This window comes from Lytechinus variegatus, chromosome 2 (genome assembly GCF_018143015.1).
Source record: "Lytechinus variegatus isolate NC3 chromosome 2, Lvar_3.0, whole genome shotgun sequence".
NCBI classification, from domain to species: domain Eukaryota; kingdom Metazoa; phylum Echinodermata; class Echinoidea; order Temnopleuroida; family Toxopneustidae; genus Lytechinus; species Lytechinus variegatus.
The window spans coordinates 27,958,760-27,979,079 of NC_054741.1; the positions used below are offsets into that span (position 1 = coordinate 27,958,760).

The following is a 20,320-nucleotide window of genomic DNA, read 5'->3' on the forward strand; positions in this document are numbered from 1 at the left end:
ATAAAGTTTATAAATTTTGTAAACTTCATGACAGTTTAAACATCTTGAAACGAAGGAGAAAGCCCATCAGAGTACATGGTCTGTTGGCTATAGCTGTATAAGCAACTTGCTATAATTAACCATGCCGCTTTAATCCTCAGTACAATTTCGACCCACTTCTTCAAAAAACAAACTTAAGATTCCAAAACCCTCTGGATGATGTGGGCACATGGGAAGATGGACTTTGGTGTCGCCATGTTCTGTTGGTTTACTTACGCGCGAGTCCTCCAATGTTTATGTCTCATGTGCCACAGTCACACCCACGAAACCGAATCCCTGTCGACCGATAGCAGGTCATGGGAAATCACACAAAGAGACCTTGGTCGGTCTGGAGTCGGTCTCGGTGGTGCGACTGTTGCATTGGGAGCATGCTGGACCGACCGTTATCTGACGTAGATGTAAACATCGCGCGGAGAGGACAGGAAGTAGGACTATCTCTTGGCTATTGCATGTCTGAGATAGGAGGCCCACCTAAGAAGGTTGAAGACATTGTTTTGTACACAAGGTTTTACCCTGATGGAGGGAAGGGTATAGGTGTGCGTGTGTGGGTGTGTGTGTGCGTGTGTAAGAGAGAGAGGAGAGAGGGAGTGACAGGTTGGATATATGTGTGAAAACAGGTTTTTACATGAAAATATGCATATCCTAATGTTATGGTTCGTACTGTGAGTACTAAAGTGGAAAGTACATGAGCAGATGAGGTTATTGGCAGCAAAAATACTAGAGAAGGATTAAATTACAAAGTGAAAGGTCACGTCATGTCTAAAAACGTACCCGTAGAAATTGTGTTTCCTTATATCTTCACCACAAGAACGTGGAGAAAGAAAAATATATATTTGGCTACGTTTGAGGTCAATAATCAAGCTGACCGAAATAATTTTGCTTGATTTTAAAATTAAAGAAAATAGAGCACGCATGTAAAGAGTTGAAATGCATATTGTTTGCTGATTTACCATCATTTAAAAAAAATAAGTGGCTTGCTTCATCAGCCTCGTTCGGCCCCATGAAGACTGATGGGGATATTCAAACCCGGGAGGTCGCCCCTTTCATGGTATCATGTCTCATCTGATGTTGTTTATGCCTGAGTAGTTCGTGTATCGGATTCTGTGTACTTGAGTGAAGACGGATGAGGCGACCAGACTCCTTTCAAGGTAGCTCATCCACCATGTCTACAAACTTGTAAGGTCTCTTTACATATTCATGGGATATTGTCACATTCATGGGATATTGTCACATTCACACGTAGAGGGGGAAAGGAACATTTCAGGGTGTGGCGGGATGTCTCATCCCAAGCAGACAGTCCTGGGAGGCTTAGCGGTAGGGAGGCGAGTCTCGTGATCGGACGACCCTGGTCCGAAACCAGATACGAAGGCCATGATAAACACAATGAAGGGTGTTTGGTTTAAAGCATTAACCCTCATTAGGCACATAATAGAGGGGCTCCAGTTGACATGCAGTACCCTTGATTTGAATTATTATTCATCGATATCATGCTGTCATTACGGTCAAGTAAATCAGTCATCAAGTATCAAAGTTTGACAGGTCTGAACTCCTTCTTGTCACTTACCAGGCCTCATTGATAATGTTGAATATTAAAAATTAAAATCAAAACTTTGTTTTTAATATTCAAGTCTTAATTAATTTTCAAGATTCATAGAAATAGCAAGCAATAACAAATTATTCAAACAAGTGAAAACAAATCAAATCTTCTTAAGTAACAACATGAACATCATGCTGATTTTGTAGTTCGGTTGATTCGAACTCTAAGGGCTGTCGGACTGACGCAATTATTTGGCGTTTCGTGCACATCCTGGATCCCGTCTTACATACAGTTACGATTGATCCAATCAATCTTAATTTTGTGGAAATCCATCCTTACCATTATTTTTTCTACAAGAAATTTGCACAATCTCCTTAGTAAACAAAAAGAATCACACTTAATCTTCAAGAGAACGATGGATGTGTGAATATACATCATAGGCCTATATAGAAAACTATTTTGAACAAATTTGCATTATAGATGTTGGCTTTCCATAGTTGTGGTTGATCGGATCGATCGCAACTCTTTGTGAAACGGGGCCCCGGAAACCTTTGCCGTTAAAGGGTTCTCCGGGGGATTGTATTCGTGATCCTTTCAAGAAACCGACCATTGAATTCTGTGATGCGGTTGGTAACTAAATGTGGCAAATTCGAAGTAGCCCCAATGTACCGCCCTTTTTTCTTAAAATTCGCCAAATTGATGTTGAAAAGTACCTTCTCAATTTAAAAAAGTCTAATGATTGTTGCAGTATCGGGCCTCAACTTGATTAAGTTCGTTGCTGTGGGTGTGATCCGTTTTGGTTTTATGAGGCATTCCTTGCTTCTGGGGCTATTGTATTACCCTTATGACAAGTTCATGTGAGATACAGTGACATGTTAAAGAAAATGAGTCAAAATCATCATCAGATCATTGAGGTCTGTCTTGTCTGTGGAGAGCTCAGAAACAACGTCTAAATTGACTTCAAAGTGTCATGACCACTTTGAGGTTAACAGTCATTTTCTTTTGAATGAATGATAATACAATCGAATTTCAGCAGCCAAACTTTGTTAATAGCGCATCCGAATTAATTTGTACTACCTGATAACTCGTAACCTTGTTCCGGGCTTGTAGCAATTCCTAAATCAATGCAGACAATGAAACACAAGGATATGTGATATGGAACATTATTTTAGTCTATAACAAAATTAATAGGCAATTCCTTATCGTCACAATGTCACAGAATTGCCGGCAAGCTCTAATGAATGATAAAGCTAACCAAATGAATAAGATATGTCATAGATGTTTATTTAGTTTTTGATATATATATGACAAATCAATTCAAGGTGAATGCCACAACAATGGAGACGGTCGGAAGACATGAAAATAACAATTTTCGGTAACTTTCATGATTTCATCGATAAGAGAAACCACAGATTTGAGTCATGTCTCCTGTATTAACATCTGAATTCTTTTATTTTTCACTTTACTTCCCGGGACACATAAAAGTTTAATCTCAAAAGTTGCTTCCTCTCCCGATAGAGAAAATAAATCCATAACTTCCATCAGTACTTTATTAATAAATTACGTGTGTCATCTTCCTCATTTTCATACTCATTCCATAATGTTCAAATCAATACTGTCCCAAATTAATGGTCCTCTTTGTCACTATTCTTTGATATGACAATCTCTGCTCATTTTGAAGATTTACGCAATGGCCTCCAACTCATCTTGCCTCACGCGTGAACAGAAATTGTATTTGATTCCAATGTTAACAAAAATTGAAATATAGGACAGTTAATAATATTGAACATTGCTGTAAAATAAATGGTATGGAAAATAAAAACGAATAAATACGGGGTAAATATTGTCGCCATTTTAAATTCGTATCAGATTTTGATTCTTAGCTGTACACCGTCTTTATCTATTAAGTGATATAAATCAAATGAAGCAATATATTATATTCTGACCTGTCTGATACGATAAAAGTTTGTAAATACCCCCCCCCCCCTAATGTAATGATATAGGCCCCCTATCAAGCTTGCAAATTTAGCTGTCGATATAGAGCATTATGATAATTTTATCTGTTGATGTTGATTTGAGGAAACGTCAGTCATAGACTGACCTTTCATATTTCAATTTGATATATCACAATGAAATTATATTTGTTATAATCCATGCTATAAATTATATTTGTGGTTAGGACGGGCGCCTAAATCGATTAATTGCAGCAATGCCTCGGTTGCACAGCCTCCAAACATGCTGGTTCTGACACCTCTGTCATACCAATTTTCAACTCCTTTGTTTTAATACTTCTGTATACATTCACATCGGATATAACTGCAGTTGTTGAATCGCGTTTGTCCATATACATGTATTAAACGTGTATTGTGTGAACAGTTCACCGTGTTCACATGTCAGTGGGAACGAAATAGGTTGGAAGTACAACCGAACACAAAACTTGTCTCAAATTTTCAGTAACAGGTGCTAATTAAACACCTCCAAACAGAGTTCTATGTTTATCTGTTCGATTTACAATTTGTTTAACCTTTATCTAAACCCTTTACGTATATCCTTTTCGCCTTTTGAAGGTCGTCTTTTTTTTTCTTCCTTTTCAGTTGTGGAAATCATCAAAAGTGTGGAGATATATACGCGGTTGTTTAGTTAAAAGGAGATACGCCTAACATTTGAATTTATATTTGTCGGGATTCCCTCTTATTAGTTGTCTCTTCTGAATGAGCAATGCTTCATGCCACAGAATATATCATTAAGATTATGACGGAAAATATTAGAAGTAAATTGAAATATGGATGTAAATATTATTTTGATCATTTCGATTTCACAGCAATACATTCACCAAAGTATCTGATATAGCAATCTGATATGCCTTTTTACATGTGACCAAAAGCTCTCCATGTTCCAAGCCTGCGTTGATTATTTTACAATTGTCATTTATCGAATTGGGGACTCCGTTGAATATACAAACAGTTTAATGTTCTTTGTCTGAAAGGGATTTCAGAATTAGATGTCGGATATCAAACTTAAATGATTCATATTTTTTTTCTTGAAGCGTTTGGGCGGTGCGCACATAGGCGTGCAACGTTTGTTCGGATATGAAAAATAACGCCTCCAATTTATTTATCCGGCTTGGCTAAATTGGTTTCGAGACACAAGTATCCAATAAACATCACTACTTCGATAAATGCACTGATTTAAAACATATGATACATTCGGGATGCGGATAGAATTTAATTCCAGCATAATACTTCATGAACGTCCGTCTGATTCAAGTTCCTCGAACGTTTAAAATACGTTACCATGGAGATATAAGTTTCGTAGATTGAGGTGAGGTAAATAGAAGGAGGGGTCAGGGCAATATGAGTGTGCATTTTTTTTTTCACTTTAACAATTTCTTGCTTATTCCGCCTGGAGTCGTCCTATAATTTTAATTTTCGAACGCCCAAAGATGTGAAATAGATTAGGCTATGCATGCATACATGCTGGAGGCCTACACCTTTCGATTTTTTTCTCTCGCTACCCCTGAATTTCTTGTCTTATTTTGTTACCATCGTCTCCCTTTTACATTTGAGCGAATTAAACTTCGCGCCGATGTGAGTCTTAACACGCGAATTGAACATTACACAAAATTAATGTTATCATGTGCTTCATTTCACTAACGGTCAACACGAGCGCATATATCCGCCAAATTTTGAGATGTACTGAAAACACATGCGCGGTGTCTTCCCTTGTTTGTCAAATTTAGATAAATTTATTCTGTCGTGTGATTGCGACACAAGGGACTAGGAGCAACACTTGAAATGATAAAAAAGGCTCCTTCCATCACATTTAACTGGACGAGATCTGAATTACAGGTGCCACTCTTTCTGTCTCAAATTTGGGCGGCAGCACAGAGTCAAACAGCTAAGTGCTCTTAAGAACCGACAAATTTTGCTGCTCAAACGGCCCCCATGTTTCCCTCCCATTTCACGTCCGCCCGCCTTTGTTCCACTTTAACAATCCAATAATATTTCCACTATCCCAGCACTTTAGTTAGGATCCACGGTATACATTTCAATAAAGGCCTCGTCTCCATTGCTCTACACGAAGAAAGTAATCAGATATATTACATGCCGGAATAGAACAACGGCGGAAAACAAAAATAGAGAGTTCATTTGCAAGCATCCCATCAGAGCCTTCTCCTCAGCTCGGCTCATTTTCAACCTCGCTATGACCTCCATGTACTAATGAAAAGATATGTACCGAGCCTTTCCTCATCTCACGCTGAAAAATATGAGAATGAAGAATTGGCCCAAACCGCTATCATGGCTATATAGAAGCATCTATCTGCATTGTGCTGCAATAACCAATGACAAATGCGGATTCCGCTGCCATTTCATATTTTAGATGGGGGACATTTTTGAAAATTACGGACGACCACAATATTCAAAGATGTGTTTGAGAAGCATGGATATAGGGCGGATTCGATGGTTTGAGAACAAAAGTCTGAACAAAACCCCCTTCACCGTGTAAAATAATTGGATATTTAAAATTGAATTGAAAGGAGGATGAAATCGGATTTTAAAGTGATTGGTTAACATTGGTTTGACTTTTAACAAATCTGAGCTAGAAGGTCACACTTGTCACCTGTGTCTGTGATATGTTACAAAAATGAAGCCCAGAAAAAAATGCATTCAAAAATAATTATTTAGTGCTTCAAAAATTGAAATATAAAGTGACCTGAAACACCATCTTAATTTCATCCCATACACTTATGTGTACTATTTAGGCGTCTATAAGACGCCTATTTACAAAATCGGGGTTTGCCTTGCAGTTTTAGCTTTTCATTCTCAATAATGGTTGTTTTCAGGGTTTATTAGTTCTAATACATGCACTTGTACACATGTTTCATCCTGGTTTGAGAATTTTTTAAATCGGCTGCTCACAAAGTTAAACAATACCTTTAAGTATTCATACCAACCGTTTACTTCCATTTTCAATACCATTCGTATTTACTCCTTTCTAAGCCATTTCAGAGATATTAACATTTGATCAAGTTCGTTTTAAAACCACCTGGATACATTTCATTTTTTGGTCGAACTTTCATATCAACATGATCAAGGTTCAAAACAGAGTTGTTTCTGTCTTCAAGTCGTGAAAATAATTCCTTCAAAGTATAACCTTTTGATCCATTATCTTAGTTCTTCATGCCTATAAAATATCAGAACCCATCACTTTGAAAGTAGTCTTTAAAGGGAGTTTTGTATAAGTAATAAAAATCATAATTGCATTCACATTTTAAGAATTGGGGCGATTAGATTAAATTTCATCAGAAATTGGACAAGACATTCTAGGCTTTATAGTCCTTGATATTTTCCGATTTCAGACAATTTTATAAGAACTTGATACCGATTGTTTTCTTTTTATATTTCAACCTGTTGTGAACTTAAAAAAATCATAAATTGGAGACAGTTTGTAATCCGAACCCTCTGGTCATATTATCAAACGACAATGCGTCATACGATATGACGGAATTCGGCCCATAATTCATATCATACCGTCACTTATAAAAGTCTAAAAGTCGTCACTACCCCCTTCCTTATAATAGGATAATAAAACCCTTGACTTGCTTTTGAACAAAGCTGAGACGTTATACCTTGTGTATAATTATAGAACTGACATCGCCCTCTTTAAGATAAAAGTGGGGTGGACTTTTATTTTGGGATTTATTTTGCTTTGATTGGTTTCAAAAGCATATTTTGCTGTTTATACAGATGCTTGCAGAAATGAAATATGGCACATGCATTGAGGTTCTTGAAAGTTTCATTTGAAAAAATATTGTGTGTGGTATTGGTATTTCCATCGTTGGTATATATACGCTCGATTTGGGTAATTACCATTTTCTTTCATGCATCACTTCATTTTTTTGTAATTTCTAATAAATTTGTTTATTCAACGATTGAAAAATATTCATGTAATACTGATATAACAATATCATCAGAAGGGAAACGAAATAATACAACAGATAACCAATTAACTGAAAAAAGTTACCTATATAAAATTCTAGGTGTATATCTTGAAATAACTATGACAACGAGAATTCTGTACTAAAAGAAATTGCACATAGTACACTATAGAAACGCTTTAAAAAAATAAGCACGTTGTTGAAGGCCGTCACTCTCGCAAATATTGTTTAAACTTTTAAACAAGTTGTTTAAAAATCAAACAATTTAAACAAATGTATAAGAATTTTAACTATTTTAACAATTGATTTAAAGTGAGTGGCGGATATCAACAACGTGCTTGAAATTTTAAAGTGTTTATAACATAATTACAAAATTGTTACAGGAAACATACAAATAAAAAGAAGGGGAAATTGTACTTTAAAATATTTTTTTTTAACAATTGGTCAGAAAGATACTTTTTGAAATAAATCTTGAACGATTGCAACGATGGCCCTTTTTTGAAGTGTATTTTAGTTACAGTGTTTTCATAAACCGAGTTTTGTACCATTTAAGCAGTTGTTTTGCAATATCGTGTGACCTATAGAGTGGGAATGTATTCATGAATGTATAGTTTGAAAACACTATAATACACTCAGTAGGCCTTGTTTCGGGTATTTCGTGACAATATGAATTCGTGACAATTTGAGTCAAATTATATTACATTATTACCTTTAATCACCAGTAATGAGGAACAATCCAATGAAGGGGCCTCTGACGCACTCTTCTTAATTACGTCCAGGGTGTATGCCATTCGGAAACCACCGTGTTCCACTCGGAACTCTTCGTATAATGTAATTAATATTCATCCCGAGGTGAAACGGGGGTGACACACCTAGGGGCACTTTCCCCAACTAATACTCTCGACCTTCAATGAACCTGTAAGCATGGTCAAGTCTGATTCAATCGAAGGAGAGTCAGAAAGAGAAGGGATTTGAAATGGAAATTCAATTTCAATCTCCATTTTCTGCACGTGGGTGTCGTCAGAATGAGGCTAGAACGTTGTAAATCCAACCTGGCGACGAGGCCTAATTTGTGCTGATTAGATTTGCTCTCTCTCAATGGCGATGACTTGTGGGTTTTCTTGATTATATGACTTGTCAATGGCTGGCAAAAGTCAAGAATTTATCACATCAAGATGTAAAAGTGTAATAAACCGTTCTTAATGGAATTCTATTAAATTCACTTTGTTTATAAGGCTCTTTATTAGTAGTATAATCAGTGACGCATTAAATGGGACTGAACGTCTTAATTCGTGCAGACAATCCATTATTACTGGTTATTATATCATAAGAAGCTGCCTCTCAGACATAATTGTACATTAGTTGTTTAATGACAGTGTTTCTCTACATTTGCTTAAAAATGTTTTTACGTGTTATGATTTATCTTGATTACACTCTCGTCGTGTTCATTCCTAAAAACATTCCCATTCCTGCTCTTCAACTCCTACCGCACGTCCTGTCCCCTTTGATTCATCATGTTCATGTAAGTTGTTGACTTGAAGTTTGTCCTCGTAGTCCTAGTTATTCAATGACACGTTCTTAATGAAAAACTTGACTACTAGTATGGCCGAATCCCACCAGCTATCTTCATGAGATGAGTATACTCGACAGGTATATGTGGATGGTGGCCCGCAAAGTGTGATGAATGTCTTTTTCGGTAGTTTCCGCAGGGGAAGTTCTAAACATGCTGGAGGGGGGCTTTTAGTTTGCTAAGGGAGATGGATTTAAGTTTACCTTCGCTGTAAAAGCTATCGCCCGGAGGATAAATGTTACTCCGAGGAATTTTGCAGTGTTGGCGTGGCATCGTCATGTTACCGGTCCGCCTTGTGCGTGTGTGTGGGTGAGGGTGTGTCTGTGTGTGAGAGTGTGGGGGAAGATGCAAACGAGATCCATGTACGATTCAGTGACGAAAACATTCTTGTTTTTTATCATTTCTAGATTCTTTTATTGATGGGAGGGTTTTACTTGGTATGCTTGCATGCGGAAGGGATGATGTGTGTATGTGTCTACCAGAGGCCTTCTAATGGCGCCACGATGTTACATATCGATTTTGATTTGAGAACACAATATAGTCATCTTTTGCGATACCTTCTCCACGTTTTCTCCATTCGTGTTTCCACCCCTTCGCCATGTTCATGTTTTGATGGATTGAGGTAACACCTCCTTAGCACATTAAATTGATGTTGAACTAAGTCTTCTCCCTCGTTGCTTTGGCTCTCTTCAAGTTATATTTTATCTGAAAGGTCATATTCTTGCAACACTGTCGTCTAGCTCTTGTAAGGGTGCTTGAAATGTCAACGACTTCTGTCTGGCACTGAAAGGCGAGCATTCAACGAATATTTTTTTTTATCACATCTCAGATTCATCATTTAAATGATCTAACATTTTGACTCACATCTGTAGATGCAAGCAACGATTTTATGTCGTTCATTTTGTTTTACATTTGCAGAACTCTTCAAGATCATTAAAGCAATAAGTAAGAAAAAATGACGCAGCAGAACTGTCTTGTTTTTCAAGCAGAGCCTCGGTTAATTCAATAGTGAGCATTGATGGCAAACGACATTAACTGATGTGAAAATCGTGATGTTCAATACATTTTACATGCATGAAAGTTAATGCTGCCAGAATGATATCCACAGATTCCATTAACTGCTCAAATTATTAGAAAAACATGGCTGCGGCAGGTGAAGCAATGACTGATAAAGATTGTGGAGAACAGTATTTTAATCTTAACACGTTTCAGAGGCAGTAAATACAAGCTCATGAATCTTGGAACGCAATGGAATATTTTTCAAGAATTTAGATAGCATTTGAAATTCGGAGTGAGATGGGAAGGGGGGGGGGTGTTCAAATTGTGTTCTATCAAATAATTCAAATGGATTTATTATTTCAAAATTGGCATCTTATTTCTGCAAGTGTCAGCAGCTAAAACATTAATTTTGCAATACGCAATTCGCTATAAAGTAGCACGATGATAACCGGCATAAAGACAGTCACACATGTCTGATAATGTTTTATTATACAAGCATGAATTCAGCCTTGATCTGGTTATAAAAAAAAATAAAAAAAAATCGTCATTTGCATATATTGTTTTCCACATACAGCTAGAAATCACCACCTTTTGTTTATTTCACCTCAAACTATCTCTGCCCGACGTATCAACTCTTTTGTCTCCAGGTTATTGGCCATTTTACTGGATCATTTCTGTTGAAAGAGTTTACTCATGAATAAAGATGATCGACCAAAGTTTTACAAAAGAAAATACATCGCAAAACACCCACAAACTCGCACCCCTCATCCAACACACACACACACACACACAAAAGGAAAAAGGAAAATCCTATGAAATCAACACGTCTTAATTCAATGACCAATCTGAATAACTGATGATGGGTCCCAAGAGAACAAGATGGCCGACTTTCTCATCCATCACACTAGCCAGGCATCAAGCTGACCAAACGATGGATGCATGGGACAGAGCCTGGAGCTCTAAATTACTTCTCAACCCTGATACCCTGAGGCAGCCAGGATGCACCCTAAAGACAACACGAACTGTTTAACATTAGAGGCATATATACCTTATCGCATTCAAGACGCTGAACAAGAGGGAAGGGGGTCTGCTTACCGATGGGAGAAGGGAAGCAGAATGTTCTGAGAAGAAGAACGTGACTATTCATTATCATGTTAAACATTCCTCCAGTATATGCCTCCAGATTTGAAGATAATAAGTTTATGTGTCATATTAGGAGGTACATTATTTCATTATAGCCAACACGTAATTGTTCAAAGCTATAAATTCATATTTATACATGTACATATTTTTTGTCTTTTTTCAGTAGTAGGTATTTTCCTACACGTAAAGTTTCAAAATGTTTAAGATAGCAAAGGTCGAGCTATTTATTATCAACAATAATCTTGTAATACTAAGGGCCGTATATACGTTATTCTCTTGTTTTCATTCAGAATAGATTTGCCATGGGAAATATATTTATAAAGAAAATCTCTATAGTAATTGATTTTGGTTGACCTCCAATATTCTGGATTTGTGTGCTGTCATGGCTGTCATGGCTGTGGGCTCAGGTTAATTATATTTCCTTTTGTAGGGGGAAACTTTCTCCATCATTTCCGTACACTTCGCCCGATGGCCTAAAGAAAGAAGAGAATTGATTCCAGCGGCCCAGAAGATAGAAAAGTATCTGGCGATGACACGCCAAGTGTTGAAAAACCCGCGCAATTGGATATGGGTCATGTTTGGGGTCCTATTAGGCCGTGTCATTTGCACTGGAGCGAAGCTCGCCATCGGTCCCATGCATAGCCAAATGCGTAACCTTTCCGTTCCATTTTGCCATACCCCTAAGGAAACCCCTCCCAAATACCTTGTGTGGTGTATTGATAGATATACAATAGGAAACATTACTCTTATTCCTGATGAGTATCGTGTTTAGATATCATTAATTATGGGGATCTTGGGATGGAGGTGGGGCGCTTTGGAAGTGGAAACACAAGAATGTCAACTGATATTGTCTATTTGCTAATTTTTATTTGACAAAGGTTAATAGATTAAGGAGAATTCAAGATGATTCATTTGGGAAGATTGACCTACCTTATATAGACTTGTAAGTGCCCAGGATGAAAAAGGGACATGGAAATTGATGCAAGCAAGCAAAAAAAAAAAAAGAAAAGAGAACCACACCGTCAGGCTTAATGTGATATCCTCATCAAAACATTGCTTGTCGAATATAACACTCGAACGGGAGCTTTAGTTACATCCTGAATAACATATTCGGTTAAATTGGGAAAACATTCGGAAAGAGTTGGACGGGTTGGGTATACTAGTAAGAAATATGAGACAAGGGGATGATTCTGTTTGCAGGAAGGCCTAGTATGGATGCTCGATGAAGAAGCTCTCTAACAGAAAGATATACATATATCTCCTTACATTCTTCTAAATATTTTAGCCTGGTTTCGCAATTAAACGCATTCTCGCGGTTCTAGAAATTGATGGATTGACGTTCATAATCTTCATATAATTCACTCGAGCGATGTATCGACTTTCCTGTTATTCAAATTTAAACGAAATAAAAAACTATATTTTTATAGCAATTTGCTTATTATCGGTATGTAAGCATGGTAAGGGATGCTTGAAAAGAATTCACTTCTACAATGGCAGCATGACTGCGAAGATAAACCTTTCATTCTATTATTTCTACATCGGCCTAAAAATCGCTTCCATTGCAATTACATAAGTGCAAAATATTTTCATTGATGAACTTGATGAAGATAATCTTGACACGGGAAATGTATTGCTTTTTAGATATCAAAACCACCACTAACAACGCCAACTAACATCAAATTCTAAAACAATTTCCAATGTCATTTTTCTTATAGGACTTGGAAATTGTAGTGATCATTACTTTATCATTATTAGAATTATTATTTTATATGTTTTATTATAATAAAATCGTGAAATATACAAACAATTAAATAAGTAGTAAAATCAATTAAAAATGCAGAGATAAATCACGCACTAGACATATCTATTTGCATATAATATAGACATAATGGCCCGTATTCTGAACTCAGATTTAAATTAAACCCTGGTTTAAAGTTGTGGTTTAACTATGGAGGCCAATTGGAGCACAAATCCCTTACAGTATACACATTCAATTTATGAACTCTTATGACACCCAAATTGTTCATAATTGTTTGGAAATGATAAGTGATATATTTTTCTTCATTATGAAAGCAAAAGGAAACAACATAGTAAACATAAAAAATATACCATATATAAACATATTTTTTAACTTTTGGCTCCCTATGTATGATTTTAGCACAGAGTTAGACCTTGGTCTAAATTAAACCTGACTTCAGAATACGGGCCAATACATCCACATAAAATAAAATACTTGTAATGTGTACAGCCTGCTCACAATCAACTGCCTGCTCTGACCATGCTGACGTATAGTCATCATTACTTAGAATGCTTCGTCTGTATTTCAGAACTGAACGACCAAAATATATACGATGACCTTGCTCATTATGCAGCAATTTGTAAGACCAAAAGACAAGAATATGTTAATTTAGCATATTCTCTCTTCCTCTCTTTCTTTCTCTGTCCCGCCTTCCTTTTTGACTCTTGGTATCATTCGATTATTCGAGCAGCGGATTTGATTTTCTCGAATAGAAAAGCCATTACCATATATCAATCGACATCTCGAATTATGATCAACACCACTGCTACCATCGGGGATGAATAACAACAGATATCATAATACCGTCACTCTAATAATAGCTATGATGAAGGATGTTTGATCCACAATGATAATGAAATATCTATATTTTACAACCCTCTCAACGTCATAGTCATTAACAAAAACCATACATGCATGACAAGTGCGAATGAATGAGGCTTTCTAACCTTCAAAAACACTCTATGAATGAAGCAACCAACAAATTAATCTCGTTGACGAATCCATTAATTTCGTCCATGAATTTTTTTTCCGTTGCTATTCTTCGTCGCTGGAAATTCCCCAAACATTCCCCATGCAGCCTCATCAAAAATAGACGTGTTTTCTCCATGAACCCCTTTTTTATGATGTAATTTTCCCCCATCTTGCTTGATGGTTGCTCTTCGGTTCTCTGTTTATTGAATTGCTCCATTTAAAATCTTCATTAAGTCTGTGCGAAGAGTGAACAGATGAATTCAAGAGATGTAAATGTATCCCCGATGACACATGGAAAACACATTCATCCATCTTCGTCTGTGCATACTTCTCATCTTATATTCTGAACTTGAATTATATCTCCCGCCTTTTCCTCTCTTCGTTTCTTTATCCTTTTCACCCTTCCCTTTCTCGGATAACATTATCCCTCTTTCGCTCGCTGTATTGTGTTTCATCTTTTTACCCCTCTGGCCCTCTTAACGTGCTTAACCACCTTTCCTTCACCGCCCCCCCCCCCCCCCTCTGTCCTCTTCCTTCATCATCTCCCCGTCCTTCTATATCCCTTTCTTTCATTCCTTCCCCCTTCGGATCTTACCTCCCTTCCTTTTATTCCATCTTTCCACTTATTTTCTACACGGTCTCTTGTTTTTTTTTCTATCTCGTTTAGCACAGAGTGAAAAAAATAAATGACCTCACCCTCCCCTCGAAAAAGCAAACAAACACATGATCGAAATATAATTGTATATACTTATAAGATATTTTTCAACCTGGATCTTGAAATGCATGGAAGAGTCAATGACTCATCCCAGAAATCAATAACTACGTGATATGCTAGCATTTAAAAAAAAATTCCCCATCTCCTTTTGCTTATCGATTTACATTTACAATTTTTTTTCATCGCTTCCTCCTGAAGATTGTAACAAGAGATGGCGCTATACAAAAATGATTTGTAAGCCAGGAGGAGAAACATCATTCACTGATAGCAAATTCATAATACTCGAGACCAAAGTTCTTATTTTGCAACAAAGAATCTAACTTTCATTCAGGCTTATTTTTCTTTGAATATACAATTTTTTTGTGTAATATTGATATTCCGATTTCAAATAGCCATTGCAGTACATCGAAACAACTCCTCTAAGCACTTTACAAATTATTCCTCCTAGATAACTAACTGGAAAAATTATAAGTTTATGATGAAAAGAGCTCACGCTTGAAAGCAATTTGTACAATTTTTCTATACTAGATTTTTCAATAATAAACGATGTTGTTATTATAAGATTGTTTCTCTTTTCTGTTTTACTCTAGGTCCTCTTGCATCGTTCTTAGCCAAACGATATGGATCAAGGGTGGTTGTGATGTCTGGAGGATTTCTGACTGGTGCAGGGGTGATGATGACTGCGTGGGCTAATGGTGTCGCGATGGTAGGAGTCGGAGTCGTCTGTTTAACAGGTAGCTATCATTTCCTTGGATTCGATAATATACTTATGACTTATAATGCTGATGATTACAGACACAGTATCATTGTCATTAAATAATCATGCTCTGACGATAAATGCAACGGGTAAAGACTTCACCGACGTCGCCTCCTCCTCTTATCTGCTCTTGCTGCCACAAGAGAAATGTGAAAAAATTTCGTTAATGAAGAATATTATTGTCGTTCGATTTTTTTTCATCGATGCATAAGCTGTAGTGAGAATTTGTCGTTTAGCTTAGTTGTGTTTCATCAGGAAGTAACTCCTTAGTTTAATGAGCAAGACATGATTTTATACAGTTAGCGATTCATTTTCACGAATTCTTACTTCCTTTCTTACTTTTTCCCTTCATTTAATATATGTTTTGAAATGAATGTGTGTGATGATATACACTGCTCGTGATTTGGCAGATTTGCAAAAAAAAAGCATTGACAGGATAGCCATCTTAATAAACATCGTAAAGTAAGATACAAACAACGACATGTCGACGACGGAATGACTAGTCAGCTTTTGTCGATACGTTTTCGAACCAAGTTACACGTATCAACTTTCATTAAATATCAATCGGCTGAAGTCGACCTTATTAAAAAAAAAATGAAGTTAAAAAGAGAACTGATATTAACAAATATTTAATTTTTCCCCCTTTCTAGGTATCGGGTCAGCACTGGTTTACATCGCAACTTTGATCTTCATTCGGCACAACTTTCCCGATTCCCGCTCCTACGCGTTAGCCAATGGGATCACCGTATCGGGTTCTTCGCTTGCCGTCTCTGTCTTTGCACCAATCACACGCGTTCTTTCAGACACTTACAACTGGCGGGGTGCCCTCCTTATATCGTCCGCCATCATCCTTAACACCATGGTCTTTGGCGCACTTCTCAGAGACCGGAAGGCCATACCGAAAGGTAAACCAGAGCGCCTCAATGACAGTGCATCCGCAATCGCACTCATAGACAATCAGACCACCTCATCAAGAGTGACGTTAAACGGTGGTTCGACACCGGTCAAGCATAGTATATCCAACGGCCATGGAAGTGGACATCATCTGGAGAATGGCAATGAACAATATGCAGAGAGTACCTTGATGACCAGTTTTGACGGAAGTGAAGCTCATGAGATGACAGAGAGCTTCGAACACCATGAACACATCCAACCGGAAGTTGTTCAAAGGACAAAAGAGCCCATCCTGGCGGATGTACCTACGACCATTCTCCATGGTCTTCTTCTCTTCGTTATATTTCTTTCTACCTCATCTTATTCTGCCGTCTTCGTGTATCTGGCAGCTGCAGGTACGGAGAGGGGTCTCACACCTATAGAATCAGCCGGTCTCCTCTCGGCGACGGGGATATCACAGGCCGTTGTCCGGTTCGGTCACGGTTTCCTAGTGACGGTGGGCTGCATCAAACCCCTTCCCCTCTACATCATAGTGCAATTTATCATGACAATCGGAATTCTTGTTCTTGGAGTCTTTCAACAATACAGCGTAGGCTGTTTTGCAGCCGTTTTGTTTGGCATTGGGACTGGAAGTGTAAGGTCTCTCAATGTAGTTGTCCAGAAAGAAGTGGACAGAAGGGCTGGATCCACTGCTCTTGGTATTGTGGGACTGGTCAGCGAGGTTGCTGCAGCGGTCGGAGGGCTTTTTGCAGGTAAATTACAACTTAGCTTTCTTTTCCAATAGGAGACATTGAAAAATACGCAAAATTGTTTCCTTGTTTCCAACTTTTTAGAAGAAATGAAAACGCAATTAGGTTGTCACCAGAATTTCAATTCACAAGTGTGTTCACTTATTCTTGAACGCCATATTTCTGCTTGAACCCCCTTTATGAGGTAAATAGAAATAACAGGTACTTGAAAATATTTTGGAACATGCTGAAGGAAAAAATGACGAGGTTTCATGTAATTTTCGTCATGTTTTAAGTTTATACTGTCGAGAAAATTGCTGAAATAAATAAGTTAAATGTCTTTTGTAATTCGCGGTATTAGAACGCACATGAAAATTATTTGAAATTATTTTAATGCTCATGGAGAGGCGAAAATCGGGGCAAAAATAGAGAAAGATTCATAATTTCATAAGAAATGTATCAGCAGTGCTAAACTTTCCATTGCTTTCCGAGAAAACTGCAATCTCATCACTTAAAATTCCACATTCAGAAATGGTGCCTTTGGATGAATCAGCTCTCGGGAGACGAATTCCGTTACGCCACTTGGTAACTCGAGGGGATTACACATCGAACAGTCGGTTCCGACAAGAGCTCTCGAAAGTGTTGCGTATCATGCTAACCTTATACATTCATTAATCTCTTCCTCCTTGTACGTTCTTGTCTTCGCCATCAGGTTTGCTGAGGGACCGATCTGGGGAATACTTGGCCTCGTTTATGGTCGCCTGTGGGATGACATTCGCCTCGACCCTTCTCTCTGTAGTCATCATGTTGCTCAAGCGGTTCATTCCATGTCAACCAAAGAACCATGTACTTACATGAGGACGGAGGACCGACCGATCCTCGAAGATGCATCCATGAATCACATCAACCTTCTCCATGGGGACCAGGGTATCGGGACATCGGTGAACCACGTGGTTATCTCACCGAAGCTGAACACCGTAGCTTTCGACCTTGGTCAGGAACTCAGTTGACCATTTTTTTTTATTTGGTTGACGAAATTTCGGCCATGCGAATGAAAAAAGAATAATGCATATGTTTTTGTTCATTTGGTCGTTGGGATGGGTTTCGGATAGTTGGTATTACTGTGACTCATCCGTGAGTCACATTTTGGTCTAAATTAAGTGGTAGCGAAGGACAGTATAATCAATTAATCAATCAATTTAAACCAAAGACCCAAATTACTTGTCGCTAGTCGAGTTAAAAAGTAAAAATATTTCAACCATGATGTCTCATTTCGAGATGATTTACTCTGTCCACTGATATTTAGAGAATGGTATTCATTTTAAAGCTGATAATCTCTTTTGAGAAACATTAACGGGTACTTTCAAAATGCCAACCTCTTGGACAACCTTGTTCTTTTTGGAAGGGAGGATGACGCAGACAATGACGCAGACAAAAACGCCGGGGCGTGGATTCACGAAATTGTCAACTAATCGTTCGCCGACCGACGCCGACTTTACGTCTCCGAATTTTCGCTAGAACATGATATCCCATTCTATCACATGGCATTACATCATGGATGTTGCAATGTCGGACAAATCATGGCTTGCAATCATTATCATGAGCCACTGCCGCTGTCATGGACAAGGTGAATAGTAGTTTACAAACGGATATTACAGATGACATGATGAGTATGGGATATCAGGGGCCGTTTCATAAAGCTGTTAAAGTTAAGAGCGACTTTAAGCACGACTGGTGAACCTTTATTACGCGCTATACCATCGCCAACGGTGTATTGCATTTACCAAAAGAAAGGATCACCAGTCGTTCTTAAAGTCGCTCTTATCTTACGAACAGCTTTATGAAACACCCACCAGAGATGTATAATTATGTTAATGGGAGGTAGCACATTCTACCTCTCAAGGTCTAGTGACGGCCGTGCCGTTTTCACTAGCGTAGCTGGGGTACTTAAGGGCATTTCCATTTGTTTTGTTTTTTACATCTTCTATATAAAAATGCTCGCATCAAAATGTTGGATTTTTTATGCGCATGATAAAATAAAATATTTTGTAATCATTCGGTCTGAAGTTTAAGTCGAATCATGGCGATTGTATCATTCCGTCGCAAGTTGGATTATGCTCTATTTCTAAGATTTCCGATTGGTTGGGAGAACCATACTTGAATAAATCGCTGCTGACAAATTGACTTTGTATTGGTCTTCGGGCTCCTTTCCCCCCTGGCTCCAAACATGGTAAATGGAAAATTATATTACGAAATGAATGGTCAGAACACACCGATCATGATGGTCCAATTTATTTTATGCACATTGTGCAATTATAATACATATTGTACTCAATTTTGATATTTTGCCTATGAAAAACTATCAGACTGTAGTTCTCTGAACCGTCATTTTTTTTTAAATATGAAACATAAAATAGAAAGTATAACGTAACATTGGTCAAGTCAGTGTTGGTTGTGATGACATTGTCATATCAAAGTATCCAGATTTACGTTTTTAAGTGGGGGTGGGATGGAACAGGGGTTTGCGGGAGGCTAAATACGTCGTCCCCACTGTCATGCGATCTTTTACTGAAGCCACGATTGGCCTTCGTAACTGATCGCGAAAAGTTTTGAACCATCCAAAATTTTCTACGATCAATACGAATTCCACGACTGAATTGATATGATCTGATACGATACTGCGATTTTTTTCCAGTGTTACGCCACTTGAATTGTCACGCAAATCATTACAGTGGGGACTAGGTATAATGAAATTCACAATTTTCTAATAATGCATGTAAAGTTAGCTCGAGTTTTGTCTCTTCTGCTTATAGTGGACGGTATAATGCGCACCATTTCTGATGGCATCGTCAACACCACCATCTTTTAACATAAGATTATGTTTTTGGTCTTGAAATATCATAAGTATGAAATCATAAAGTCATATTTCATGAAATTACATGATGATAATCATGTGTCGCTTATCACCTGGTATAAATGTAAAGTCACGAAGTGGCATCAACATCAGAAAACTAGTAATCAGCAATGATATTAGTAAAATTTCAGATCACAGAATCAAGGTTATTTCAAGTAAAAAATAAATCTTTGATGAAATTTCTTTAGAATTTCAAAAGTGTATGGTCATATCCATTAAAGATCTTATATCTTGAAGCTTGTGTTGAAAAAATATGTGTCAAGTGTATTATGCTACGAGTATATTTGGATGCTTTTTAGTGCAAGTTTTGTTATAT

At 37.5% G+C, this 20,320-nt stretch overlaps 1 protein-coding gene across 1 annotated transcript; it reads left to right on the forward strand.

Annotated features, from left to right (window-relative positions):
* Nucleotides 1-407: 407 nt before the first annotated feature.
* On the forward strand, nt 408-18,516 carry LOC121409720 (monocarboxylate transporter 13-like). Its single transcript, XM_041601629.1, has 4 exons — nt 408-587; nt 15,214-15,445; nt 16,119-17,114; nt 17,803-18,516. Exons 1-4 carry the CDS (start codon nt 408-410, stop codon nt 17,946-17,948), a joined length of 1,554 nt encoding a protein of 517 aa, XP_041457563.1. The 3' UTR covers nt 17,949-18,516.
* The last annotated feature ends 1,804 nt before the right edge of the window (nt 18,517-20,320 follow it).